Source organism: Bos mutus, chromosome 7, assembly GCF_027580195.1.
Source record: "Bos mutus isolate GX-2022 chromosome 7, NWIPB_WYAK_1.1, whole genome shotgun sequence".
In the NCBI taxonomy this organism is placed as follows: Eukaryota; Metazoa; Chordata; class Mammalia; order Artiodactyla; family Bovidae; genus Bos; species Bos mutus.
The window spans coordinates 105,860,296-105,885,918 of record NC_091623.1 but is presented as its reverse complement, the minus strand read 5'-3'; the positions used below and the strand labels follow the sequence as shown (position 1 = coordinate 105,885,918).

Below are 25,623 nucleotides of genomic sequence, written 5' to 3'. Positions count from 1 at the left end.
ACCCCAGGTTCTTTCTCTGCATATAAACATTAGAGAAACACTGGACTAGGGCCGTGGACAGAGTGCATCTTGTCTAACAACAAGAACCAGGCAGTGCTGAATACGCTTAACAATTTCTGCTAACAAGAGGGAAGTGAGTGCCATCTACTGCCTTGTTTTAGAATGCAAGGCTGAGATTGGTTCTTCTGATTGAATTCACTCTGAAAAAATCAATCCTAAACAAGATAGCCAAGCAACAGAAAGCATTGTTGGAAGGAGACATAAAAACAGTTATTATTTAAGGAAAATAAACTTTATAAGTTAAATGATTTTTGGAGTTTTAGATTAATGTATCTAATAAATTCCTGTAATTTCAAGTTTCAGCAAAACAGTAAAGGATAATATAAACCCTCACCCACTAGTCAATGCCAACAGTGAAAGGAAAAACTGAACCACAGAACGCTCTAAAATACTGCGCTGAAACAACATGCAGGCATGCTCCCCTCCACCACCTCCCTCAGTCTCAAGAGGAAAATCAAGTGAAATAATAAGGACGAGCTTTCTTATCCTATAACTTTCTACTCAAGTCCGGTATCAAAACTACCACCTGCAGGGCACTAGCTACAAAGCTAACATTCCTTTCAAACAGTTCTCAAAAAGGCCTTCTGAATTATATAGTCTGTCACTATGTTTAAAGCTGATTTCCCCTTCCTAGTTGCAAATACATAAACTATAACCAGAGGCTCTCAAGAAATGGACAGAGATTTATAAATATTCATATAAAACCAGCAGTGGTACTTCATATTTCAATAATTCAATAACGATTCATAGAAAGCATCTGTCTTTAATTTTTGTTGGTTTTAAGAAATAAATGGTAAAATATATACACCATGGAGTCTGAATAGTCCCATCACAGAGTGTGAATGATGGTCCGGTTGCGAAGCTCCTGGATATACTCTTTAGCGTGGGTGACTGCTGTCTTTGGTGCCTCAGGTGGAGGTGGAGGGCCTTCCACCAACTTCACAAAATAATGGCAAAAAACCTTCTCCATAATCCCAAAGCGACCTCTGCCGTGGTATCGGATGCGTTTCAGGTATTGGCCTCGCCCTGAGGTGGACTCAGCTAGACAGGGAAGAAAAAGAGAATTACACAAAACAACCATAACTGTATCTGTAAGATTACAGCTTGAGTGGCTGAGCAATTTCTGTCTTCTCAGCTAGATTCTAAGATTACATGCTCAGGGCTAGAGCAGGCTCATCTAAAGTATCTCCTGAGTTCTTCCTTATAAGATCAGGCTCCATTTCAGGTCCTGGAGAAGTTAAGAGTGAACAAGACCAGCAAGGGCCCTGGCTCCATACAGTGGACACTCTAGAGGAGAATGACAGAAAACAAACACCATCATTTTAGTTAGTGACAAGCGCTATGAATAAAACAAAAACAGTGATGTGACAGAGACTGAGAGGGTGTTGTGCAGGCAACTTCAGACTGGGTGGTGTCAAGAGGCATCCTTGAGGAAGACACATTTGATCCAAGACCAGAATGAATCATTCATGCAAATATCTAAGGGGCAACGTGTTCCAGGCTGAGGAAAGAGCACGTGCAAAGCCCCAAAGGTAAGAACATCCTTGGCTTGTTTCAGGACCAGAACCTGCTAAAGCACAGTAAGCAAGGCCAAGAGTGATACAAATAAGGGGAAGAGATCAGAGATGAAGACAAGATTACACAGAGCCCTGGAGGTTGTGGGAAGAACATTCTGATTTTATTCTAATTGTATGAGAAGCCTCTGGAACCAATGGCTCCCAAATGCTATCCTCAGGCTACTACATCAAACAAACCTAAGGAACACATTTAAAATGCTGATGCTGATATTCTAATTTATATTTGGAGTGGGCCTTGGAAATTATATCCTGAGCAAACAACATCCCCCAATCCAGGCAACTCTGATTCAGTCAGGTTTAGGAACTCCTGCATCATATCTATCCCCTCATCTCCCTGTCCCTATTCTACATGTCAAGGTTTGACCTTGTAAAATCTGAAGAAATCTTTTAAATAGTACAAGAAGCAATCTATTCACCTGTTCACCCATGGTAAATCATAGTAACTACCTTCTGAATTTAGTCTTACATTTTTAGTTAATTTAATAAGCCTTTTAAAAAGGCAAAATCTATAGCATACGTAGCAAATTAATTCACTTTCATACTCACCACTTTTATTCTTACTGTGACAGAATTTTATATTACAGAGACCATGTCAAAGTATGTGCTCCACAACCCTCTGACCACAAACCTCTCATGAAGTGATTTCAGCAGAACCATCCTAGCTTTACCAAAGAGAAAGCTAAGGATGAAAGTGACTAAGAAAACTGCCTAGGGTTTCAGTGAGATAAGTGAGAGTTAACTCCCTATTTATCAAATTCATCTACTGGGTACTAAATGGATGAAGTGAGTCAAAAGGTACAAACTTTCAGTTATAAAATAAATAAGCCATGGGGATGTAATGTACAGCATGGTGACTGTAGTCAATAATACCCGTATTGCATATTTGAAAGTTGAGAAGAGACATTACAAGATCTCATCACAAGGAAAAAAACCCTGTATGAATGTATGATGACAGATGCTATCGAGATTTGTTATGGTGACCACTTTTCAACACTGAATCATCCAGCTGTACACTTGAAACGAACGTAATGTTGCATGTCAATTATACTTCAATAAAAAACTTTTTTTAGTTTTTCCAAACAAAAACCAGTATTACACAAATCACTTTATAACATAAGTATTTCCAGGTGCTCTGAATCCACTTGTCAGGAGGAATTCTAAAAATAAAACCAGTGACACTGGGAAGAGTGTAGAAACTTCTGAAAAGATTTTACAAACATGATGGCTAATTTTATCCAAAACTCCTACTCTATCCAATTTGAGCATCAATTTCCAAATGCTCTGAGAATAAGGACTACTACACTCCAGGGAAAGAAGTATCAAAATTAGCTAACTGTGCAACACTACATAATCTATCAAAACACAATGATCAGTGCTATCAGGGTCTATGCTAACTACCATTTTCTTTCCATTTCTCCCAAAATACCTAAGAGCAAACACTCAGAACCTACGAAATGCGAGCTATGGTTTCCTCTTTAGGCCATAAAATAACATTTGCCTAACCTTCATGCATATAATGCCATCACTTTTTAATGTCAAAACAAAAACATTATTTCTTCTGAAACACCACACCCTGGAATGGGAATACACAACACAACCACTCAGAACTGAATGAAATCAGGGCTTACAGTATAGATTCCAAATTGGTTTAGGGTCTCCCCTCCTCCAGTCTCTCCTCCACTAATTATGTATGTTGAGTTTCAAACTGCTTTAGTACAGAACTACTTCAATTAAAATGAAACAGTATGTAGACGCCCACTTTAATAGCAATCTGTTCTAAATGAAACTTGGAATTTCTATTTGTTGCGTGAGTGAACAGCACGGTTTCGCAGATCCAAAACTATGCCGTTCACTCACTCAACAAACAGAAATTTCAAGTTTCTGCTGAGTGTGAAGCCAGGCTTCCCTGCCCATCACCAAATCCCGGAGCTTGCTCAAACTCATGTCCATTGAGTCGGTGATCCCATCCAACCATCTCATCCTCTGTCATTCCCATCTCTTCCTGCCTTCAATTTTTCCCAGTATCAGGGTCTTTACCAATGAGTCAGTTCTTCACATTAGGTGGCCAAAGTATTGGGAGTTTCAGCTTCAGCATCAGACCTTCCAATGAACACCCAGGATTGATTTCCTTTAGGATGGACTGGTTGGATCTCCTTGCAGTCCAAGGGACTCTCAAGAGTCTTCTCCAACACCACAGTTCAAAAGCATCAATTCTTCGGCACTCAGCTTTCTTTATGGTTCAACTCTCATATCCATACATGACTACGGGAAAAACCACAGCTTTGACTAGATGGGCCTTTGTTGGCAAAGTAATGTCTCTGTTTTTTTAATATGCTGTCTAGGTTGGTCATAGCTTTTCTTCCAAGGAGCAAGCATCTTTGAATTTCATGGCTGCAGTCACCATCTGCAGTGATTTTGGAGCCCAAAAATATAAAGTCTGTCACTGTTTCCATTGTTTCCCCATCTATTTTCCATGAAGAGACGTCTCTGCTAAATTTGCTCAAATTCTAAACTAAATTTAATTGTTTCCCAAGTACACACAGTACTGATATGAACGGTTTTGGTCCATGGGGTTTTGTGACCCCAAGGACTGTAGCCTATCAGGCGCCTCTGTTCATGTAATTCTCCAAGCAAGAATACTGGAGTAGGTTCCCATTTCCTTCTTCAGAGGGGATCTTCCCAACCCAGGGATCAAACCCAGGTATCTGGAATTGCAGGCAGAACCATACAGACTGAGCCAACAGGGAAGTAGGCATTCCAATATTTTTTGAATGAAAGAAAAAACAATAAGATATCTCAAAAGAAGAAACGACCTTCAAAGATACTGCCTAGCAGGTACCATATATTGAAAATACTCTCAATATTTCCGATTACTTGTATTTAGGTTAATGCAAATCTTAACATTAACTTCAGAAACCCTCCCCACTTTCCCCTTCATCAGTCTTAGCCCAGAAGACTCAAAGTCAGTCGTTCACTTTCCCTGAAGTGAACTACTTTAAGATGCTATGAATCACGGAGCAGTGACATTTTATTAGTCCATGTCCACTTGTTAAGGCCTATCACTATGTCATTAGTCATCATTACAAGTTTGAAAAGGAAATGAACTTTCAAAGTCTGCGGTCATGCAACACCAGGTATGAGCTTTAGACTGATGACAAGCATTTGAAGGAATTACCACATAATGAGAACATATGCTACCAAAAAAGTACATCCCTTATAATGTCTGAACTTACTTATTTCAGGGGACTGAAAGAGCTTTTGCTGAGCCAAACTAGCAGTCAACAAGTAACTAGGCTTTCAAACTCTAAAAGAAGTTTATGGAATGAAATATCTAGGCCTTCTCAAAGACTATAAGATCAATCAGTTTCCCACATTTTATGGGTAAGAATCAACAGACTTTACCCAAGCCTCTCCCTTAGGGTTTCAGTCTGTGGTGAGGCCTGGGAATCTGTGTTTTTAATAAGAGAAGTGAAAGTCATTCAGTTGTGTCTGACTCTAGAACCTCAGACAATTCATATCAGGGAAGTTTAGCAAATACAGGGATAAATTGCCTGATGTGTTGTGGTCAGATACTTCATCTTCCTGGGGGTACTCATCTCCTTTTCCTTCATAACAGAATTAGGCAACAAAACACTTAGCAAATGAGTTTTTAAAATCATAAGACAAATCCGGACTTACTAGCCCTACTTTAGAAAAGAGATTTTGACCCAGAACTAGATGAAAAGAAGGTACAGGAGGAGCAGAGGTTTCTCAACAGAAACGTGCATAGGAAGACCAGTACATTAAAGGACCATTCCCAGTTAAGCTGATTTCTGCTTAAAGGTAATATTGGACTTTGCTCCTTCATTTGGTTAGACAGGATTAAGCTCTTCACCCTCTCGCTATAAATACTAACTACTGAAACAGATTTAAACACAAATTCCATTTCACTTCCATCTGAATTACATTACGAAATGCTGCTGATCAGCTAAGAAGCCAATATTCTTATGAAATTGAATAAAATTAATTAAATGTCATTTGATATTCAGTCATGGAGCAGGAAAGGTCACCAAGAGGTTTTAAGCAAATGGTCTTGCCCTTCATCCATTTCATCTCTTCCAGCGATTCTGGGTCCTTCCAGCATTACTTATTCATGCTTCTCCCAGAAGAAAATGCTTATGATTAACTACTGTGGCCTGCATCTTCTGAGTTGCCATTTTGATTTCCCTCTAACTCTATACATGTATCAGAATATAATTAATTTTACAAGATTCAGCTTTAAAATAAGATGTTTCAATTGAAAACCATAACTCATTTGAATTTCAGAAGTAGCTGTAGCTGCCAGCATCAATTTCAGGTGAGGTGACGTAAGATACTAACCCGAATAAACATCTCCAGTAGGGCAGAGGTTATGTGACAAAGTGGAATTTAGATGATCTTTTAAAATGCTAATTGCTGAAAAACTATAAGGTACAGCTAACTTCCACTATAATGATTCAGCCTTTTCCCCTCTGTGTGGAGAGCAGCAGTTCCCATATCTTGAATTTGAAATATCTTTAGTAAACTAATAGTCCTTCTTATACGTAGGTTTGGTAGACTGAGAAAATCTTGCTTTGACATCAACATCTCTGTTTGGTGACAAAACTCCTGAAATCAGGAGTAACTGCTACATGAACTCCAACCTATGCACCATTTTATTGGGGTGGGGTGGGGAAGAGCTTTGCAAGAAACACTGATCTCTTTCTAGAAAAAGATCAGTATGAAGTTATGCTACCAAAAAATCCTTTAGATTTGTACAGTACACCATGCCTTCCAAAACATTTTCACTTACATTAAATAGATGTGAGACAAGCCTACAAAACCAAAGCTAATGCTTTAGGATGTTAAGAACAAAGAGGAACCAACACATCTGGGTCACTAAGTCTTCAAAGGTCCCCTGGCTTTTATAATTCAACAGATGATTTTCCATTCTGGTACTAGGAGGGCTAACTTACAGGATACCTCTATGGACGAGGCACCTGGCATGGCACATTATCTATAAAGACTTTCTAAGTCCACTGTGATCCTTTATATCTCTCTTTCGGGTTGACAAAGAACTCATTTTTTAAAAAATCAGCTACATTCTTATTATGAGTAAAGGACCACTCTACATATCATCTTGATATCCATTATTTACTATCAGCAATAGATTTCATGATCTCAGTCTCATTAGAGAACAAGTAAAAATAAAGCAGTTAGGACCATTACAACAGACTTAACATTAGCATGCTGAAGACTGAAAAATAAACTATTACCAGCAATTTCCAATGGTAAACATAGTCCAAAGTATTTAGATATCAAAGACTGTTATTAGATAAAGAATTTGGCATCACTACTGGAAGATATTTTCCAAAGCTAAGAATATTAAAGATCTTACCTATATATAAATTGGATCTGAATTCCACATTGTGGTCTCTTACTGCCATATCTTGTGCTTCTAAGAGAACCTTAAACAAGGAAAAGAAAGGCATTCATATGGCTGACCTTGAACTAAAACAGAATTAAATTTCTCATTTCTTGTTGTTATCTCTGTATGACTGCTAATCACACGCTTTCCTATTATAGTCAATTTTAAAAAGAGAGTATCAAATGATAACAGTACTAAGGAGAATGGATACAGTGAGTTTCCTTCCTCAGACAAGAACTGCAAATGCAAAGAACACAGTCGATACTGCTAAGTTTTAAATGGAATGTGTAAGCTGTAAAGGAGGAGATAATAGCATCAGCAGCAGGATCAACAGACAGCAGCAGCATCCCTGGTAATGAGCATTATGTCTTTGAGTCACAGTCTTTGTCAAAAAGTTGAAGAAGCTCAAGAGCTAAATCTTACTGAAAATTCTTCAACTTTGGATCCAAAATAACAATTAACAACATCAGACAAATAGAGAAAATCATACTTGAAAATTTCCTTTAAGAATTATTAAGTTTAGGGATTTCCCTGGTGGTCCAGTGGTTAAGACCCCAAGCTTTCAATGCAGGGGACTCGGGTTCAATCCCTGGTCAGGGAACTAAGATTCCCACATGCCAGATGGCACAGCCAAAAAATAAAAACAAAACAAACAAAAAAAGAATTATTAAGTTTATTCTCCATAAATATTTTGAATTAACTTTCTCCAGAACACATTTTTTAAAACAGGACAATAGTTGTCAGAAATAACAGAAAGCAGATCTTTTTGTCCTTTAAAGACGCAGAATGTAGTACAAAGCTGGGTACACAAAATACTTAGTAATTGCATTCTGAATGGAAGTACATAAGAGGCATTACCATAGAGCCTCTTAGAAGTCTGAATCCAACAATCTCAGCTATTCAACTACTAAATTAAAAGATCTGACTTAATGTGAAAATTAACTGAAGTACAGAAAATAATGCTGATTTCCCCAGATGTCCTCAACTCAGCCTTCTGAAACAAAACACTCATGTGCCTAGAATGAGTCAGCATAAATACCAACAGTATATTTTCACCAAGTCAATCAGCTGCATTTAGAGCTAGAGGCGTCTTTAGAGATCATCCAATTCAACCCCATCTAGTTTACAAATAAGAAAAATGGAACTAGACAAGTGCCTTGCCCATAATCACAACAGAAATTGTCAGAGAAAAGATAAGACCAAGTCACCAGAGTTCCAGTCCAGTTATTTTTCCACTCAATTAGTTATAAAATCCCAAGCTCTCAGTTGTGGAATTGACAAAAATTTTTCTGAAATAATGTATCAAGACCCAATAATTTAAAATAAGATGTATATAAATGACTTTGTGGTACAAATAAAAGCATCTCAGGAAAAAGAATACTTAAAGCATAGAACATCCCTAATGTATAAGAACATCCCTAACGTATAAGAACATTAATAAAACTGAGTACCCTAAATCTGTATAATATAAACTCTGCACTTAAATGAGGTAATTCTGGACTTAGGCGAAGCTTACTAACATCTGCAAGACAACTATGTGCTCTTGCCCCGCCAGTCTTAGTTCACCTCTTTAATTATCTGGGCTCCTTTTTTGTCGCTGAATTCCAATTGAGCCAGAGCCTGGTCAATTGACATTCCTCGTATCTGGAATTAAAGGATAACAGACAAAGAGAAAATAAATAAATTGGTTTACAAAGTCAGCATTGCCACTTCAGTGAAAAGTAAAAGCCTTACATAATCCAAATAACTTCTAAAAATAGCTAACAAGTTACATGTTAATTAAATCTCAGTAAAATTAGGGAAAATTTTTTTCATTAAAAATAAAAATAGCTAATAAATGCAAAGGAGAAAAATACACATTTGAGAAGGTACACCACCACTCTCTTTAAGTTAAAATCAAATTTAAAAATGTCAACCACTAACCTGGATTTTAATAGTTTTAATAATAAAAGAGAGCAGACATGACAAAGAAAGATGACAGGCTGGTAAGGACCCTAGTAGGCATAAAAGGCACTCATTCTCCAACGGAATAAATGTATTATTATACATGTATTTGCTGCCTTTGCTTTCTCTCATATATAAATTTTGTTTTCTGGGTAAAAAACTTAAAAGGCACCAGTTTTGAAACAGGTTGAATCAGCTTTTACAGATATGTAAGTTTGCTTCCTAGATTCTCTGTTCTTGATGCCTTTGTTCTAAATATCTATGAATCCAACATGATTGAGATTCTCAGGAGGTAAAAACTGAACAAAATCAGTTTTTGTTCAGAGATTTTGTTCAAATCTCTGAGCTATCATTTTTGGATTACCTACCAAATGTCTGAAAATGTAATTATATTCCTCACTTTTTGGAGAAAACAGGGAAAGTTTTTTTTTGTTTGTTTTTTTGTTTTTGCAAATACTAGGATAAAATTTGAACCTTCTTTCCCAAAGTATTATATGGTAATAGTCACTTTAGCTTACCAATTTCGCCAAATACCACATCTTGTCTTTGCTGTACTTTATTTGTCTTCGACAATGGTAGATTTCCTTACAAACAGGAAAAAAAAAATTTAAACAAGCCTATCAAAATGACAGCTGCTGCTAAGTCACTTCAGTCATGTCCGACTCTGTGCGACCCCATTGACGGCAGCCAACCAGGCTCCCCCACCCCTGGGATTCTCCAGGCAAGAACACTGGAGTGGGTTGCCATTTCCTTCTCCAATGCGTGAAAGTCAAGTCACTCAGTCGTGTCTGACTCTTCGCGACCCCATGGACTGCAGCCTACAAGGCTCCTCCATCCATGGGATTTTCCAGGCAAGAGTACCAGAGTGGGGTGCCATTGCCTTCTCCGAAAATGACAGTAACACACTATTAATAAAGTTTTTACTTTCTAATGCCTAGTGAAATGCTGCCATAAGAAATAAAAACATTATCAAGAATATGGAGACTGTTTTTTCCCTATTTAAAGCTATATTTTTCCAAAGTCTCACTGTGTTATAAAGATTACTAAGGGAAAAACAAACTGTAAAATGGCTAGTTTGTGACAATATTTGCAATGCTTCTATACAGGTGAATAGTAAAAGACTTAAATGAAAGTATTTTAAAAACATTTAGCTGGCTAAAAGAACAAAGCATACAAAAAGAAAAAAAGTTTCTTGTTAGTGAGGAAAACAATGGAAAAACGGATAAAACAGCTATTTTTGTACGAAAACCAACACTGTGGGTGTCTGGTGAAGAGCATAGGTTCTAGAATCAAACTACCCAGGTTTGAATCCCCCCTCTACCATTTACCAACTACAGAACCCAAGGTCCTTCACCTGTTTCTGGTTAAGTTTCTTCTTTAAAATGAAGATAATGGTACCTAACACCTAAAACTATAATAAGGATTAAATAAACTAACCTATATGAAATAAGTACTCTACAGTGCCTAGCACATGGTAAGATCTTAGTAACTATTAGGTTTTTATTATCTTCTATTTATAGAGGGTAGCTTCATCCCACTGAATTTTTTAATCAATCATCCATTATACAATTTATAGTTCATAAAGCATTTTTCAAGCCCTTTATTTCATATGATCTAACTCTATGAGTTGGGAGAGAAAACATTTTATAAATCTTTTACAAAATGAAAATCAGAGAAATCAAGTGACTTGTCCAAGATAGCAAAGCTTGTAAGAGACAAAGCTAGTGCCACCCAGGGAAGTATGTGAAGGGCCTTATACAATGTCTGGCAGGTCTATCTTTAAAGCTCTCCTCATGACTCTAAAACCCACACTCTTTCTACAACTACACCACACTGCCACTTAAAATCAGAAAAACGTTTTCAAGGCAAGTAACAGCAGAGAAACCGCAGAACTTTTTAAGGTTCTGAGCCCTGCTAGAAGTTTACAAATGACTTAGAAACACCAGCTAGTCTCAAGTGGCGCTCTTTCAATATGTGGCAGATTTCAATTCTGTTGCAGTAGAAGCTGACAGGCTGAAAAGTGTAGCAACAGTCTAATTACATTTTCAGCAATAATCTGTCCTGGGGAGCACAGGAGAGGAAAGAACTGTCATGACTGATAATATTAATCTGCAAAAATTAATACTCAACAAAATCTTTTATATAGAAACCTTTCAACTCTTGGTTTCCCATGGTGAGATACTGTTAAACCTGAATTGTATATAATCATCTTCAAATATTAAAAAAGACACTGTAATCCTGGCAAAACACTGGGAAAAAAGGAATCAAGTGTTTAGCAGAAAAGGTGAAAGTTATTCAATCATCATCTTCTAAAACTAAAAAGCTCAATGTTTACTTGAGGCAGGTGCACTGTCTAAGCGCACTTTCCAAAGGTAAACCAGATAAAGTCTCAGTAAATAAACCTACCATGGCAAATAGATAAAGTGGCAAATTTCAGGTCAGAAGGCCTGGTTAAATATCATGGCTATTAATTAACCTACACAGTAAAATTAGGTAAAGTTACATTAGAATATAATGCCCAAAACAGCTATTCAAATAAAGTAAAAGTCTAAATTATGAAATGTCTAAACCAGTAACTTGTAAAGAAGTTTATTTTTAAATGCAAATAATGACACAAACAGCAACAAAAAATGTCACCTAATGAAAGTTTTAGAGTACAGAGGATCCACATTAATGACTCATAAGAATGACATATGATCAGTATGTCAATTAATCCACATATTAAAAACATGCCTCTTATAGAAGTGACTGTTGAAACAGTTTTGATACAGTCTCACTACTAAGTTATTTAACTTAGCTTTCTTCAAAAACACATAAAAAGTCAAGCTCAATTTAACAAGGTATGACTATTTTGTATGTATATGTATTTTTAGAAGTCTTTAATTTCTGACTTACTTTCTTTACCAGGATGAAGTCACATGTAAGATACAGTGTCTACAGGAGCCTACACTGTTTGGATATTTGTACTAGCTAAATTAGGAAGACAATCTTAAAAATAAAGGAGTGGTCTAAACTGGTGACATTCATTTTAAATTACTACTATAGGATTTATTCACTGCCCCATCTACTGTTATTTAACTACATATTCCAAATGCTGAAGAACAGAATGAGATAGAATGGTAAATATTATCTGGCCCTCTTTTAAACAAGAGGTAATACTAACTTTCTAAATGTTTGCAGCTAGCAGACTGAAAAGTCTAAGAGACACTGCAAATAATGACACAGTGTGTAAACTATGTGGCTAGGTGAGCAAATTATTCCCTGTTAATAAGCAAGGTATTTATAGTGAAAAAAGTGAAAGTCGCTCACTCTTGTCCGACTCTTTGCAACCCACTGGACTGTAGCCCACCAAGCTCCTCTCTCCATGGAACTCTCCAGGCAAGGATACTGGAGTGGGTAGCCATTCCCTTCTCCAGGGGATCTCCCAGACCCAGGGATCAAACTCAGGTCTCCTGCATTGCAGGCAGCATTATAAACAGCATTAATAATTATGGATGTGAGAACTGGACCATAAAAAAGGCTGAGTGCCAAAGAATTGATGCTTTGAACTGTGGTGCTGGAGAAGACACTTGAGAGTCCCTTGGACTGCAAGGAGATCAAACCAGTCAATCCTAAAAGAAATCAACTCTGAATATTCATTGGAAGGACTGATGCTAAAGCTGAAGCTCCAATTCTTTGGCCACCTGATGCAAAGAGCTGACTGACTGCAAAAGACTCTGAGGCTAGGAAACATTTGAGGGCAAGAAGAGGAGGAGGAGAAAGAGGATGAGATGCCTGGATGACATCACGACTCAATGGACATGGGTTTGAGCAAACTCTGTGACAGGGAAGCCTGGTGTGCTGCAGTCCATGGGGTCACAAAGAGTCAGATAATTTAGTCATAACAGATATAACTGATACACCAAGATCAATTTACCAAATACTAAAATCAGAAAATGTTAGGGTATTTTCCAAAAGGATTACTTCCTCAAACAAAATCTGTGCAAAATAGAGAATTAAATTAGGCTTCTCCAAAGTATCCATATAAAATCAAACCAAATGTCTTCATACAGGCACTTATATTATAGGAAGAGTATATATGATGCAAAAGTTACTCAAAATAGTTTCATTAAATTATAATATATAACAAATTATCTCACTGACATTGTTCTTCATTTGCTAGAATTAGGCATATGATCTACTGTTAACTATTTGAATTTTGCTATTTAGGATATAGCCTGAAGAGTGTTTAACACACTAAAAGACTGGATACTTTTTGGTACTGGTAATACAAAATACAAAATTTTGCTTTTAGATTCTGGACCTGGCAAATACTATTATGATTCCTTTATTTCCAATCAATATCCAAATCCAAAGAGCTCAAGCAAAGAAATAAAGAAAGCTCATTATACAGAAAATATTTTATTGATATTTGTGTATTTCCCTGGTGGCTCACTGGTAAAGAATCCACCTGCCAATGCAGGAGACATTGGCCCAGGAGGACCCCGAATGCCTGGGGCAACTAAGCCCGTAAGCCACAACTACTGAGTCTATGCTCTAGAGCCCATGCAGTCTAGGGCCTGTGCCACAACAAAACAAGCCACCGCAAGGAGAAGCCTGTGCCAAACTAGACAAAAGGCCACGCAGCAACAAAGACCCAGCACAGACCAAAATAAATAAATATCAGTCAATAGCTTAAGCCATTCTTGCCAATCTCACATATTCCATTATAAAGCCTCTTGGGAGTCAAAAATCAGTCATGTCACAAGCTATTAGCTCAGTTACAGAGTTAAGGTGCCTATTTAGGAGGTTAAGAATTAGTCACTCAGTTGTGTCCAACTCTTTGTGACCCCATGAAGTATATAGCCTGTCAGCTCTGTCCATGGAGTTCTCCAGGCAAGAATACTGGAGTGGGTTGCCATTCCCTTCTCCAGGGGATCTTCCCTAACCCAGGGATTCAACCCCCAGTTCTCCTGCATTGCAGGCAGATTCTTTACCATTTGAGCTACCAGGGAAGCCCATCCAGGAGGTTAAGCCAAAGCAAATAAATAAGAAACAAAACCAATCTTTTTAACTACCAAAAAGATAAACCTAGAACATTTTCTGTATCAATGAAAAAATCAAGAAAATTGCTGTAATTTTTTTCTTAATATGGAATACTAAATCACTGCTAGCTACACAAGAGTAAGAGTGCTTTATCAAAATGAAGAGATCAGTTATAGCCACAAACTTACAGCTGGTCTCCGAGGTTCTCCAGGCAGTTGTGGAGGATAAACAATTTTATTCTTCTTCTCCCATTTTCTAGATATTTCAAGAGAAGCACTTGTGTGGATATGTGATTGAGGTAAAATGCTGTGAGATGAAAAAAGCCTGTAAAGCAAGAGACACTTAGAATCTTCTCCACATCTATTTTCTGAGCATCAGCTCCATTTTGATGGAAACTATTTAAGGATAACAAGTGGGAACATTCTGGACATATTTGTTAACAGAGAGCACTATTACATAAAATACCACAAACAGCTTGTAGTGTACTGAATGCTAGGAAGATTGAAAAGTCAGTAACTCACATTAAGTCAAATAGTAAACATATTATAATGCCCAAGATATCTTATCCTTACTGACCAATAAACACTTATTTTTTTAGGGACTTTCTCATCATATATATATATGATATACAACATTATGTACGTTTCAGGTGTACAACATAATGAGTCACAATTTTTAAAGGTTACATTCCATTTATAGTTATTATAAAATTTTGGCTATATTCCCTGTTGCACAATATACCCTTGTAGCTTACTGATTTTATACATAGTAGCTTGTACTTAACCTCCTACCCCTGTTTTGCCTCCCCCTTTTCCCTCTTCCTGCTGGTAACCATCAGTTTTCTACACCTGTGAGTCTGTTTCTTCTTTGTTATATTCACTAGTTTGTTTTACATTTTAGATTCAACATATGTTATACAATATTTGTCTTTCTCAGTCTCACTTATTTCACTAAAGATAATTTAATTGAAGTTCATCTACATTGTAGCAAATGGCAAAATTTCATTCCTTTTTATGGTGGCCAGTGACTACTGATCTGCTACTGTAAGTCATCTCAGTCCTAAAATGGATTTAAAGACACACCAGATCCCTGACATGATCTGAAGAATTCCTCAACTTTGTTGAATAATCAAGACAAATAACATCATTTTGTAATCCCTAAGAAACTAATGCATAAAGGTGGATTTATATGCCTCCTGATGTAAAGACACCACCCACCATCTATGAAGTAGTCTTTCTGTCAAAAACAAACCTGAATTAATCCTGACTCAATACAGAAAAGACAGACGGGGACACCTGTTAAACAACAAGAAGGGGATACGCTCAACAAAATCGGAGCTGTACTGAAGTCTGTGACACCAACAGCCCACTTTCTTCAACAAACAAATCACAAGGAGAGTTTTTAAAAAGGAGCTGAATAAAGAACCTACATACAGATTATGAGAACTAAGAAAAATGTTAACGAGTGGACTTTTTAAGTTTGATTCAATGTATTTAAACTAAAAAAGGACAAAACAGACGAAAAAAACCAATTTGTCCATTTTCCCCAGCCGTCAACCCAAGAGGTTGCAGTGTCCCGCAACTATCAACCTGTTCTCTGTATCTGTTCTGTATCTATGAGCCCAGTTTTACTTTTGTTTTGTTTTTTAGATTCCACATACAAGAGAAATTGTATTAAGTCTTTCTTTGTCTGACTTTATTTCACTTATCACACTACCCTCCAGGTCGTCCCTGTCACAAATGACAAAACTTCATTCTTTTTTACAGCTGATTAATACCTCTGTGTGTCTTTATGTATTTATATATGTCACAATCTCTTTACCTATTCATCCACTGATGGACACTGAGGTTGTTCCATATCCTGGCTACTGTAATGCAGCAATGGATAAGAGTGTGTATACATCTTTTCAAAGCAGTGCTTTTGTTTTCTTCAAAAGTAGAATTGCTAGATCATATGGTAGTTTGTTCATTTTTAATTTTTTGAGGAATCTCCATACTGTTTTCCACGGTGGCTCCACCAAGTTACATTCTCACTAAAAGTGCACAAGGTTTCCCTTTTCTGCAGATCCCTGCCAACACTTCATAGTCTGTATTTTTTTGATGACAGCCATTCTAACAAGTGTGAAGTAGTATTTCATTGTGGTCTGGATTTGCATTTCTCTGATGATTTATGATACTGAGTATCTTTTCATGTACCTGTTGGTCACTGGCATGTCTTCCTTGGAAAAATAGCTATTCAGATCGTCTCAGTTTTTAATTTGATTGTTTGGGGTCTCTTTGCTATTTAGTTATATGAGTTTGTTGTATACTTTAGACATTAGCCCTTTATCAGATATATTACCTACAGTTGTTTTCTCCCATTCAGTAGCTTGCCTTTCCATTATGTCACTGATTTCCTATGCAGAAGTTTTTTAGTTTAATAAGGACCTACTTGTTTATTTTTGTTACTGCTTTTGGTGTCAGATTAAAAAACATTATTGCCAAGACCTAGGTCAAGGAGCTTACTGCCTGCTTTCTTCTAGGAGTTTTATGGTTTCAGGTCATACATTCAAGTCTTTAACCCACTTAATTTTGGAGTATGGTGTAAGACAGGATCCAATTTCTTTCTTTGGCATGTGGCTGTCCAATAGAGACTATCTTTTCCCCAACATATATTCTTGCTCCTTTGTCCTAAGTTAATTGACAGAATATTTGTGGGTTTATTTCTGGGCTCTCTATTCTGTTCCACTGATCTGTGTGTCCATTTTTATACCAATATCATACTGCTCTAACTACCACAGCTTTGTAATAGAGTTTGAAATCAGGTAGCATGATGCCTTTAGCTTTGCTCTTCTTTCTCAAGATTGCTTTGGTTACTGGAGTCTTTGGAGGGTCCATACAACTTTTAAAAGTGTTCCATTTCTGTGAAAAAACGCCACTGAAAAATTCTTTTTAATTTTTTTACTTTTGGCGGTGCTGATCTTTGGTGCCACGTGGGCTTTTCTCTAGCTGCTATAAGCGAGCTACTCTCCAGCTGCGGCGCGCAGGCTTCTCATCACGGTGGCTTCCCTTGCTGTGAGGCACAGGCCCTAGGACACGTGGGCTCAGTAGCTGCAGCTCCCAGGCTCTAGAGTACAGGCTCCACGCTCGTGGCGCTCAGGCTCAGTCACTCCACAGCACGCGGAGTCTTCCCAGGTGAGGCATCGAATCCGTGGCTCCTGCACTGGAAGGTGGATTATTTACCAGTGAGCCACCAAAGAAGCCCTGCCACTGAAATTCTGAAAGGGATTGCATTGAATCTGTAGACTGCTTTGAGTGGTATGGTCATTTAACAATATTAATTCTTCCAATCCATGAACACAAAATATCTTTGCATTTATTTCTATCTTCTTCAATTTCTTTCATTAATGTCCTGTAGTTTGTAATATACAAGTCTTTCATCTCCTTGGTTAAATTTATTTTTAGATATTTTATTCTTTTTGATGACATTATAAATGGGTTACTTGATTATCTGATAGTTCATTATTAATATAAACAAGTTTTTGTGTATTGATTTTGTATCCTGCAACTTTACTGAATTCATTTAATAGTTTTTTCGGAGTCTTTAGGGTTTTCTTATCAAATGTTATCTGTAAATAGAGTTTTACTTCTTCCTTTCCAATTTGGATACCTTTTATTTCTTTTCTTATCTAATTTCTGCAGCTAGAACTTCTAATATCATTTTGAATAAAAGTGGTTATTTGGATACCTTTTATTTCTTTTCTTGTCTAATTTCTGCAGCTAGAACTTCTAATATCATTTTGAATAAAAGTGGTTAGAGTGTATGTATATCATCATCTTTGTTCCTGATCTTATAAGAAAAGTTTTTAGCTTTTCACCACTGAGTATGATGCTAGCTGTGGACTTGACATATATGGCTTTTATTATGTTCAGGTAAGTTCACTCAATGCTTGCTTTTTATCAAAAATGGATACTGAAAGTTTTTATCATAAATGAATATTGAATTTTGTCAAATGCTTTTTCTGTACATCCATACTGAGATGATCATATGATTTTTTTTAATCTTTCATTTTGTTAACGTGGTGAATTGCATTAACCGGTTTGCATGTGTTGAACCATTTTTGGAATTGCAAAGTGTTGAATACATTTTTAAAATAAATCCCACTTAATCATGGTCTGTGATCTTTTTTTTTTTTTTTAAGTCTGGCAAGGACTTATTAGGAAGCTTATTAGTCACACTGAATAAAAAGCCAAGAACAGAAGAAGTGAGATCTCCAAATTTCTGCCACTGGGCTTACAACACTAGTTAGAAGCTGATAAACATTAAGGATATCCCAAAGGGAAACATATCAAAGTCCCATCTTGCCCCAACCAGGATGCCCACAAACACAGAAACAATGCCATTCTCTCCTCAGACCGCTTACCTGGGCAACAGGAAAAAAAGACCCTCTCAAGCTATTAAGCAACATCAGGAGATTCCTGCTCTTCAAGCTATAACGTGGGACACTGTGCATGACTGACAACTCCAAGCTGAGCAACTTGACAAGAATGTTGAAAGATGACAGGGAGAAGGAGCAAGCAGGGACAAGTATTTCTAGTTGGAGACCCTCCTGATGGTTAATACAAACACAATGCTGAGGCTTCAAAAAGTTTACCGCAGCCCAGGAATAGTTTCCATTTTAAAAAACAAGTCATAAAATAATCCTGCCACAAAGCAACAAGACACTTGGGATCCCATGGCCACATAAACTGGGAAGGCAGGCATTATCCATGGCTGCCAGATACTGACCAGCCCAAGACCCAATTTCTGTAGGGCCCTAGAGAACCACGATTGTTCCCTGCTACCCACACAACCCTTCCTGCAGGTGTAGTACCTTCCACAGGCCAGGTTTCTGCAGCAAGCCCCAAAGACAAAGCTTGGCAGAGGCTGTGGCAGCCAACTCTCTTTGAAGCCCCATCTCTCTTTGTCCTTCCCAACAGGATGTCATACTTCTTCAATGACACAACGCCTCTATGGGAGTCTTAGCCAGACCTTAGGAAATAAAGTGTGTCTGTGGGGTTACCTGATGGACCCTGTGGTCAGCTGGATTGGCTCATGCTTCATAATTGCAGATGGTCATCTCATGTGAACAAAGCTCAGTCCATTCTCCTCTCAGGCCAATATAAAAGACCTTTGTGGTATCAGCTCCAAATTTTTTTGAAATATGAATTGAGAGATGACAGATATTTGAAAAATGAGAAATTTCTGTAGCATACTCTAATTCCCCTGTAAGATCCCAGTTCAGACTAAAGGTCTGATCTGGCTCCTTGTCTCTATCATCAAAGGACATCTGTGGAATGTTCCTGTACAGTCTCATCTCAGAGGGGTGTGAGTCATCATTGTCTCCCATTATAATGATGCCCTTGAGCTTGACATTGCCAGTACATGGAATATTAAACATAAGCTCTTCATCTGCATCACTTTCAACAAACTTGGAGCGGTCAGTCAGCTCCTCCCATGGCCTAAAGACGCCAGGGCCGCTGCCCTCATGCAGGCCGCGCTGCTAGGGAGGCTCCTCCCGTTTGGCGGCGCAGCAGCAGCCGTCCCCACTATGGCCATGCGAATGGGCAACTCCACTGCCCGCGCGTCCCCTCAGCCTGCCGCTGCCGCCGCTCCCCACCACTCCTCTATAATCCTTTTAAAGTACTGGTGAATTTAGTTTGCTAAGAACTTGTTGAGGATTTTGCATCTGTGGTCATCAGGGATATTGGCCTGTAATTTTTTGTGTGTGGCACATTATTTGGTTTTGGTATCAGGATAATACTGGCCTCATAAAATGTGTTTGGAAGAATTCTGCCCTGTTCTATTTGGGGGGAGAGTTTGAGAAGGACTGATTTTAATTCTTTGAATGTTTGGTAGAATTTACCAGGGAAGCCATCTGGTCCTGGACTTTTGTTTGTTGGAAAGTTTCTGATTACTGATTCAGTCTCCTTGCTAGTAATCAGTTTGCTCAGATTTTCTATTTCATTATGATTCAGCCTTATGCTTCCCAGGTGGCGCAGGGCTTGGTAAAGAATCCACCTGCCAAACCAGGAGACACAAGAGACGCAGGTCGATCCCTAGGTTGATAAGATCTCCTGTAGGAGGAAACAGCAATCCACTCCAGGGTTCTTGCCTGGAAAACTCCATGGAGGGAAGCCTGGTGGGCTACAGTCCATGGGGTTGCAAACAGTCCAACATGACAGCACACACACACACATAGATTCAACTCAGCCTGAGGTTACGCGTTTCTAGGAATTTATTCATTTCTTCTAAATTGTCCAATTTGCTGGCATATAATTATTCATAGTAGTCTCCTTTTTTTCAGTATTTTTAAAGTTTATTTATTTATTTTGGCTGCACTGGGCCTTCACTGCTGTGCATGGGCCTTCTCTAGTTGCTGCAAGTGGGGGCTACTCATTAGCTGCAGTCCGTGGGCTTCTCACTGCAGTGGCCTCTCTTGGGCTCTGGGTACGCAGGCTTCAGTTGTTGCGGTGCATGGGCTTAGCTGCCCTGCAGCATGTGGACTCTACTGAACCAGGGATCAAGCCCATATCCGCTGCAGTGGTAGGCGGAGTCTTAACCACTGGACCACCAGGGGAGTCCCATAGTGGTCTCTTAAGATCCTTTGTATTTCTGTGGTATCACTGTCACATTTCTTCTTTTCATTTCTGGTTTTATATAATAAAGTCCTCTCTCTTTTTTCTTGTTGAGTCTAGCTAAAGGTTTGTCAGGTTTGGGGGATTTTTTTTTTTAATCTTTTCAAATAATTAGCTCTTAGTTATCAGTATTTTCTCTTGTCTTTTTAGTGTCTAGTTCATTTGTTTCTGCTTTAATTTTTATTATTTCCTTCTTTCTGACTACTAACCTTGGGCTTCATTTGTTCTTCTAGTTCCTAGAGGTGTAGAGTTAGGCTGTTTCTTGGAAGATTTTTCTTATTTCTTGAGGTAGGCATTTGTTGCTGTGAATTTCCCTCTTAGAGCTGCTTTTGCTGCATCCCATAAATTCTGGTATATTGCATTTCCATTTTTCTTAAGGTATTTCCTGACTACTTCTTTGACTCATTGGTTATTCAGTAACATATTATTTAATCTCCTATACCTCCTCCCATAGACACACTGAGTCTACAGCTACATATGGAACAATATCTTCTCTTAATTATAAATGTACTATTCTCAAAACAAAAACAAAAGAGGCACTTTAAATTCAAAGAAAGTCTATTTCTATTTTGTTATGTTTACTTTAAAATTATGACATATCATCATGTGTCACTTAAAAAAAATTCTGTTCCTTGATAAAGACTTATACCTGACAAATAAAAAATTAACTAATAAGATAATGCACATCACACAATACAGGTGGAGAGTCTTCATAAAACTGTAAACTGAGCACCATCAATTAACATTTAAGCAGCACTTCTGTGTCTTGTTTTGGCTATTGTATTTGTCAAACTTTAAAATACAGGCAATTAACATTTCAGCAGCACTTCTGTGTCTTGTTTTGGCTATTGTATTTGTCAAACTTTAAAATACAGGCAACAAAGTGTGTGTGTGTGACTATACAAAGAAAACAATTATGTATTTGAATATGTATTTATAACAAATCAACAATATCAGCACACATCTGCTGTAGATCTTTGAAGCAAAAATGTATTGTTACTAATAAATTTGAAATTAAAAGCAAAAAAAAAAAAAAAACTAAAGGCTGGCTGGATGACAACACATCAGGTACACAAGAAGAAAATTATCACAGCAGTAGGAGAGGTTGGCTCACAATCTTGTCATAAATCCCATGCCCACCATGGCAACCCATAACTGAGAGGGAACTCAACACTCAGAGCTTCTCTCTGAGAAATAAAGGGTTCAAACTCCACATCTGGCCCTGCAACTTTTAAGACACACACTTGAGAGATGAACCCCCAAAACACCTAATTTTGAAAACCAATTGAGCTCACGGCCTACAACCCACAAGCCGGAGACAATCAGAGAAACACCTCTTAAAGAGTCAAAATCAGAAACTCACTCACCCCAATGCTCAGCTCAGAGACAGCCAATTTCCACACTTACAATAAAGGAGGCTCACCTGCTTACATTAAAACTTCAGCCTGAGGATTTCCCCAGCAGTACCACGGTTAAAACCGAGGTCTCACTGCAGAGGGTTCAGAGGCTCAATCTCTGGTCAGGGAACTAAGATCCCACAAACTATGTGTTATGGCCAAAAGTAAATTTAAACGAACAAACAAACCAACCCTCAGCCTGAAGGGCAAGTTAACACACACATTTAGGAGCCTGCTGCAACACTCTCCAGGGAAGGAGCCTGGTAGGCACCATCTTTGCTCTCTCCTTTACCATGCTCCAGAGAACCAGTATCTATCTCCCAGAAGAGAGCCTTTATATGCATCTGGTACCCCAGGAGGTAACTCTTGATTGTCTGGCTCTGGAGGTCAGAGGAGCTTACGTTCCTGTTCACATGGAACTGTAGTAATAGGTGTCGCCCAGAAAAGAGCTTATAACCCTGTCTGGCACCATGAATTTTATGACCGCTGCCAGGGGACACTTCTACATCACTTGGCTCTGGTAATCAGAGGCTTAAACTTACTTGTGGGTCCCTCAGGAATGCAACCAATGGCGAAAGAGTTCTTAAACAGTTGCCACCCCTGGGACACAGCAAGAGGCAACAGACCTTTGAGGTCTGTCTTTCTATGAAGGTGGCCTACTAGCTAACCATCCTAACTGGCCTGGAGGCAAGCTTCTAAGCAAACAATACATATCAAGGGGCTGACTGTAATCCTTTCCAAAGTTGGGGCTGGTGGTGGGGAGGTTGTAGACACTATTTTAGCACTCATCCTCTGCCAGGCTACAAAGCACCAGTGTCTCTGGAGGGGAGCTTTACACACGTCTGGTATAGCTTCTGCAGCTGACGTCCAAGGGATGCCCCTTGATCATCTGGCCCTCATGGTCAGAGGGGCTTGTGTTCTGGGTCTCATGGGACTGCGGCCATTGGGGAAGGATGGTTCATGGCAGGCCACCATCCTCAGGTGACTGCACAGAAGCAGACCAAGGCACACTCCTCAGTCTTTTTATGGAGGAGACCACACTGCAGTCCTGGAACTTTTGATTGAGTGAAAAGCCTTAAGTCTGCAACACATTAGTAGCCTCTGAAGCAGCTCTCAAGAATGCAGGCTGGGGTCTTCCCTGGTTTCCAGTGGTTAAGACCTCATGCTTCCAATGCAGGAGGCACAGGTTTAATCTTTGGCTGGGGAACTAAAATACTACATGCCTTGCAGTGCAGCCAAGAAACAAAACAAAACAAAAAATAACGCAAGCTGTAGACATCAGCTTGGAGCCCTTTCTCTGCCTTACTCCAGCTTACCAATATCTTCCCAAAAAGAAGCTCATACACTCATCTGGAGAGAGTATCCTGATTTTTGCAACCACTGCCCAGAGGACAGATCTCCTGGCTCTGGGGGCCAACAGGGCTTACCTTTGTGGCCCCCCAGAACTGAATATATTTGCATACTTATAAATTTGCTGCCTGAGGGTCTAGCTTCCAGTCAGACTGAATCCAGGTGCTGAACTCCTCTTTGGAACACTATTCTCGGCACAACCTCAACAAATGGGAGCCATTTGCCACTTGTGCAAACACAGAAGTTTGAAAGACAAACAAAAGCTGTGGCAGGGATGAATGAAAAGTTTCACCTCCTACATGAGGCCACTCCTTCAAGACTGGGAGAAGTGGTTGTTTCTTCTACTGTATAGAAACCAACACAGAGAGTCAAGTGGAATGAAGACACAGAGGAATATGTTCCAAATGAGTTAACAAGATAAAAACCTCACAAAAAATTCTTAAGGAAACAGAGATAAGTAATTTACCTAATAAAGAGTTCAAATTAATGGTCAGCAAGATGCCCACTGAATTGGGAAGACAAATGGATGAAAAGAGTGAAAACTTCAACAAAGAGTGGAAAATATAAGAAAATATACAGTCCATGGATTTCTCCAGGCCAGAATACCAGCATGGACACCCCTTCCCTTCTCCAGGGAATCTTCTCAACCCAGGGATCAAACCCAGGTCTTCCGCATTGCAGGCGGATTCTTTACCAGCTGAGCCATAGGGGAAGCCCAAGAATGCTGGAGTGGATAGCCTGTCCTTTCTCCAGGGGATCTTCCTGACCCAGGAATCAAACTGGGGTCTCCAGCACTGCAGGTGGATTCTTTACCAGCTGAACTACCAGGGAAGCAACAGAAGTCACAGAGCTGAAGAATTACTGCACTGAAAAATACACTTGAGGAATATCAACAACAAACTCAATGAAGCAGAAGAAAGAATCTGTCAACTTTAAGAAAAGGCAGTAGAACTCACCCAAGCACAGCAACAAAAGGAAAAAGAATAAACTTCCAACCAAGAATACTCTATCTGGCGAAGTTACCATTCAGAATTGAAGGAAAGACACCAGAAAATGGGGATAGCAGGAACCTACCTCAACATAATAAAGGCCATATACGACAAACTCCAAGCAAACATTTTTCTTAATGGTGAAAAACTGAAACTATTTCCTCTAAGATCAGGAACAAGACAAAGGTGCTCACTCTCACCACTATTATTCAATATAGCTTCACAAGTTTTAGCCACAGCAATCAGAGAAGAAAAAGAAATTAAATGAATCCAGATTGGAAAAGAGGAAGCGAAACTCTCACTGTTTGCAGATGATATGATTCTACACATAGAAATGCCTAAAGGAGCCACCAGAAAATTACTAGAGCTGATCAATGAATTTACAGTAAAGTTGTAGGATACAAAATTAAGAGAGAAATCCCTTGCATTCCTATACACTAACAACAAATAGTCAGAAAAAGAAATTAAGGAAACAATCCCATTCGCCACTGAAACAAAAAGAACAAAATTCCAAGGAATAAACCTACCTAAGGAGACAAAAGACCTGTATGCAGAAAACTGTAAGACACTGATGAAAGAAATCAAATACGACACAGATGGAGAGACGTACCATATCACTGGATTGGAAGAATCAATACTGTGCAAATGACTACACTACCCAAAGCAAGCTACAGATTCAACGCAATCCCCACCAAACTACCAACAGCATGTTTCAGAGAACTAGAACAAAAAATTTCACTATTTGTATGAAAACAAAAAGACTCCAAATACCCAAACAAACTAGACAAATAAGAAGGGAGCTGGAGGAATCAACCATCCTGATCTCAGACTATACTACAAAGCTATTGTCAGTCAAGACAGTATGGTATTGGCACAAAAACAGAAATACAGATCAACAGAACAAAATAGAAACTCCAGAGATAAATACACATACCTATGGGTACCTTATCTTTGACTCGGGAGGCAAGAATATACAGTGGAGAAAAGAGAGCCTCTTCAATAAGTGGTGCTGGGAAAACTGGTCAACCTCATGTAGAAGAATGAAACTACAACACTTCCTTACACCATACACAAAAATAAACTCAAACTGGATAAAAGACCTAAACGTAAGGCCAGACACTATAAAACTCTTAGAGGAAAACATAGGCAGTACACTCTTTGACATAAATCACAGCAATAACCTCTTTGACTCACCTCCCA

At 38.6% G+C, this 25,623-nt stretch overlaps 1 protein-coding gene and 1 pseudogene across 2 annotated transcripts in view; both read right to left on the bottom strand.

Annotated features, from left to right (window-relative positions):
* Window positions 1-803: 803 nt before the first annotated feature.
* MRPL22 (mitochondrial ribosomal protein L22) overlaps window positions 804-25,623 on the bottom strand; it is a 35,546-nt gene continuing 10,726 nt past the window's right edge. The window contains exons 3-7 of one of the 2 annotated variants that reach the window (XM_070374673.1): window positions 14,220-14,355; window positions 9,525-9,590; window positions 8,629-8,706; window positions 7,033-7,102; window positions 804-1,101 (exon numbers count right to left, since the gene is read on the bottom strand). In XM_070374673.1, coding sequence (XP_070230774.1) covers window positions 890-1,101; window positions 7,033-7,102; window positions 8,629-8,706; window positions 9,525-9,590; window positions 14,220-14,355 — 562 coding nt within the window. In that variant the 3' untranslated portion in view covers window positions 804-889. The remainder of the gene's footprint in view (window positions 1,102-7,032; window positions 7,103-8,628; window positions 8,707-9,524; window positions 9,591-14,219; window positions 14,356-25,623) is intronic. The other variant, XM_070374674.1, reaches the window with a different exon arrangement.
* LOC102271992 (PITH domain-containing protein 1 pseudogene) lies at window positions 14,364-24,528 on the bottom strand (annotated as a pseudogene).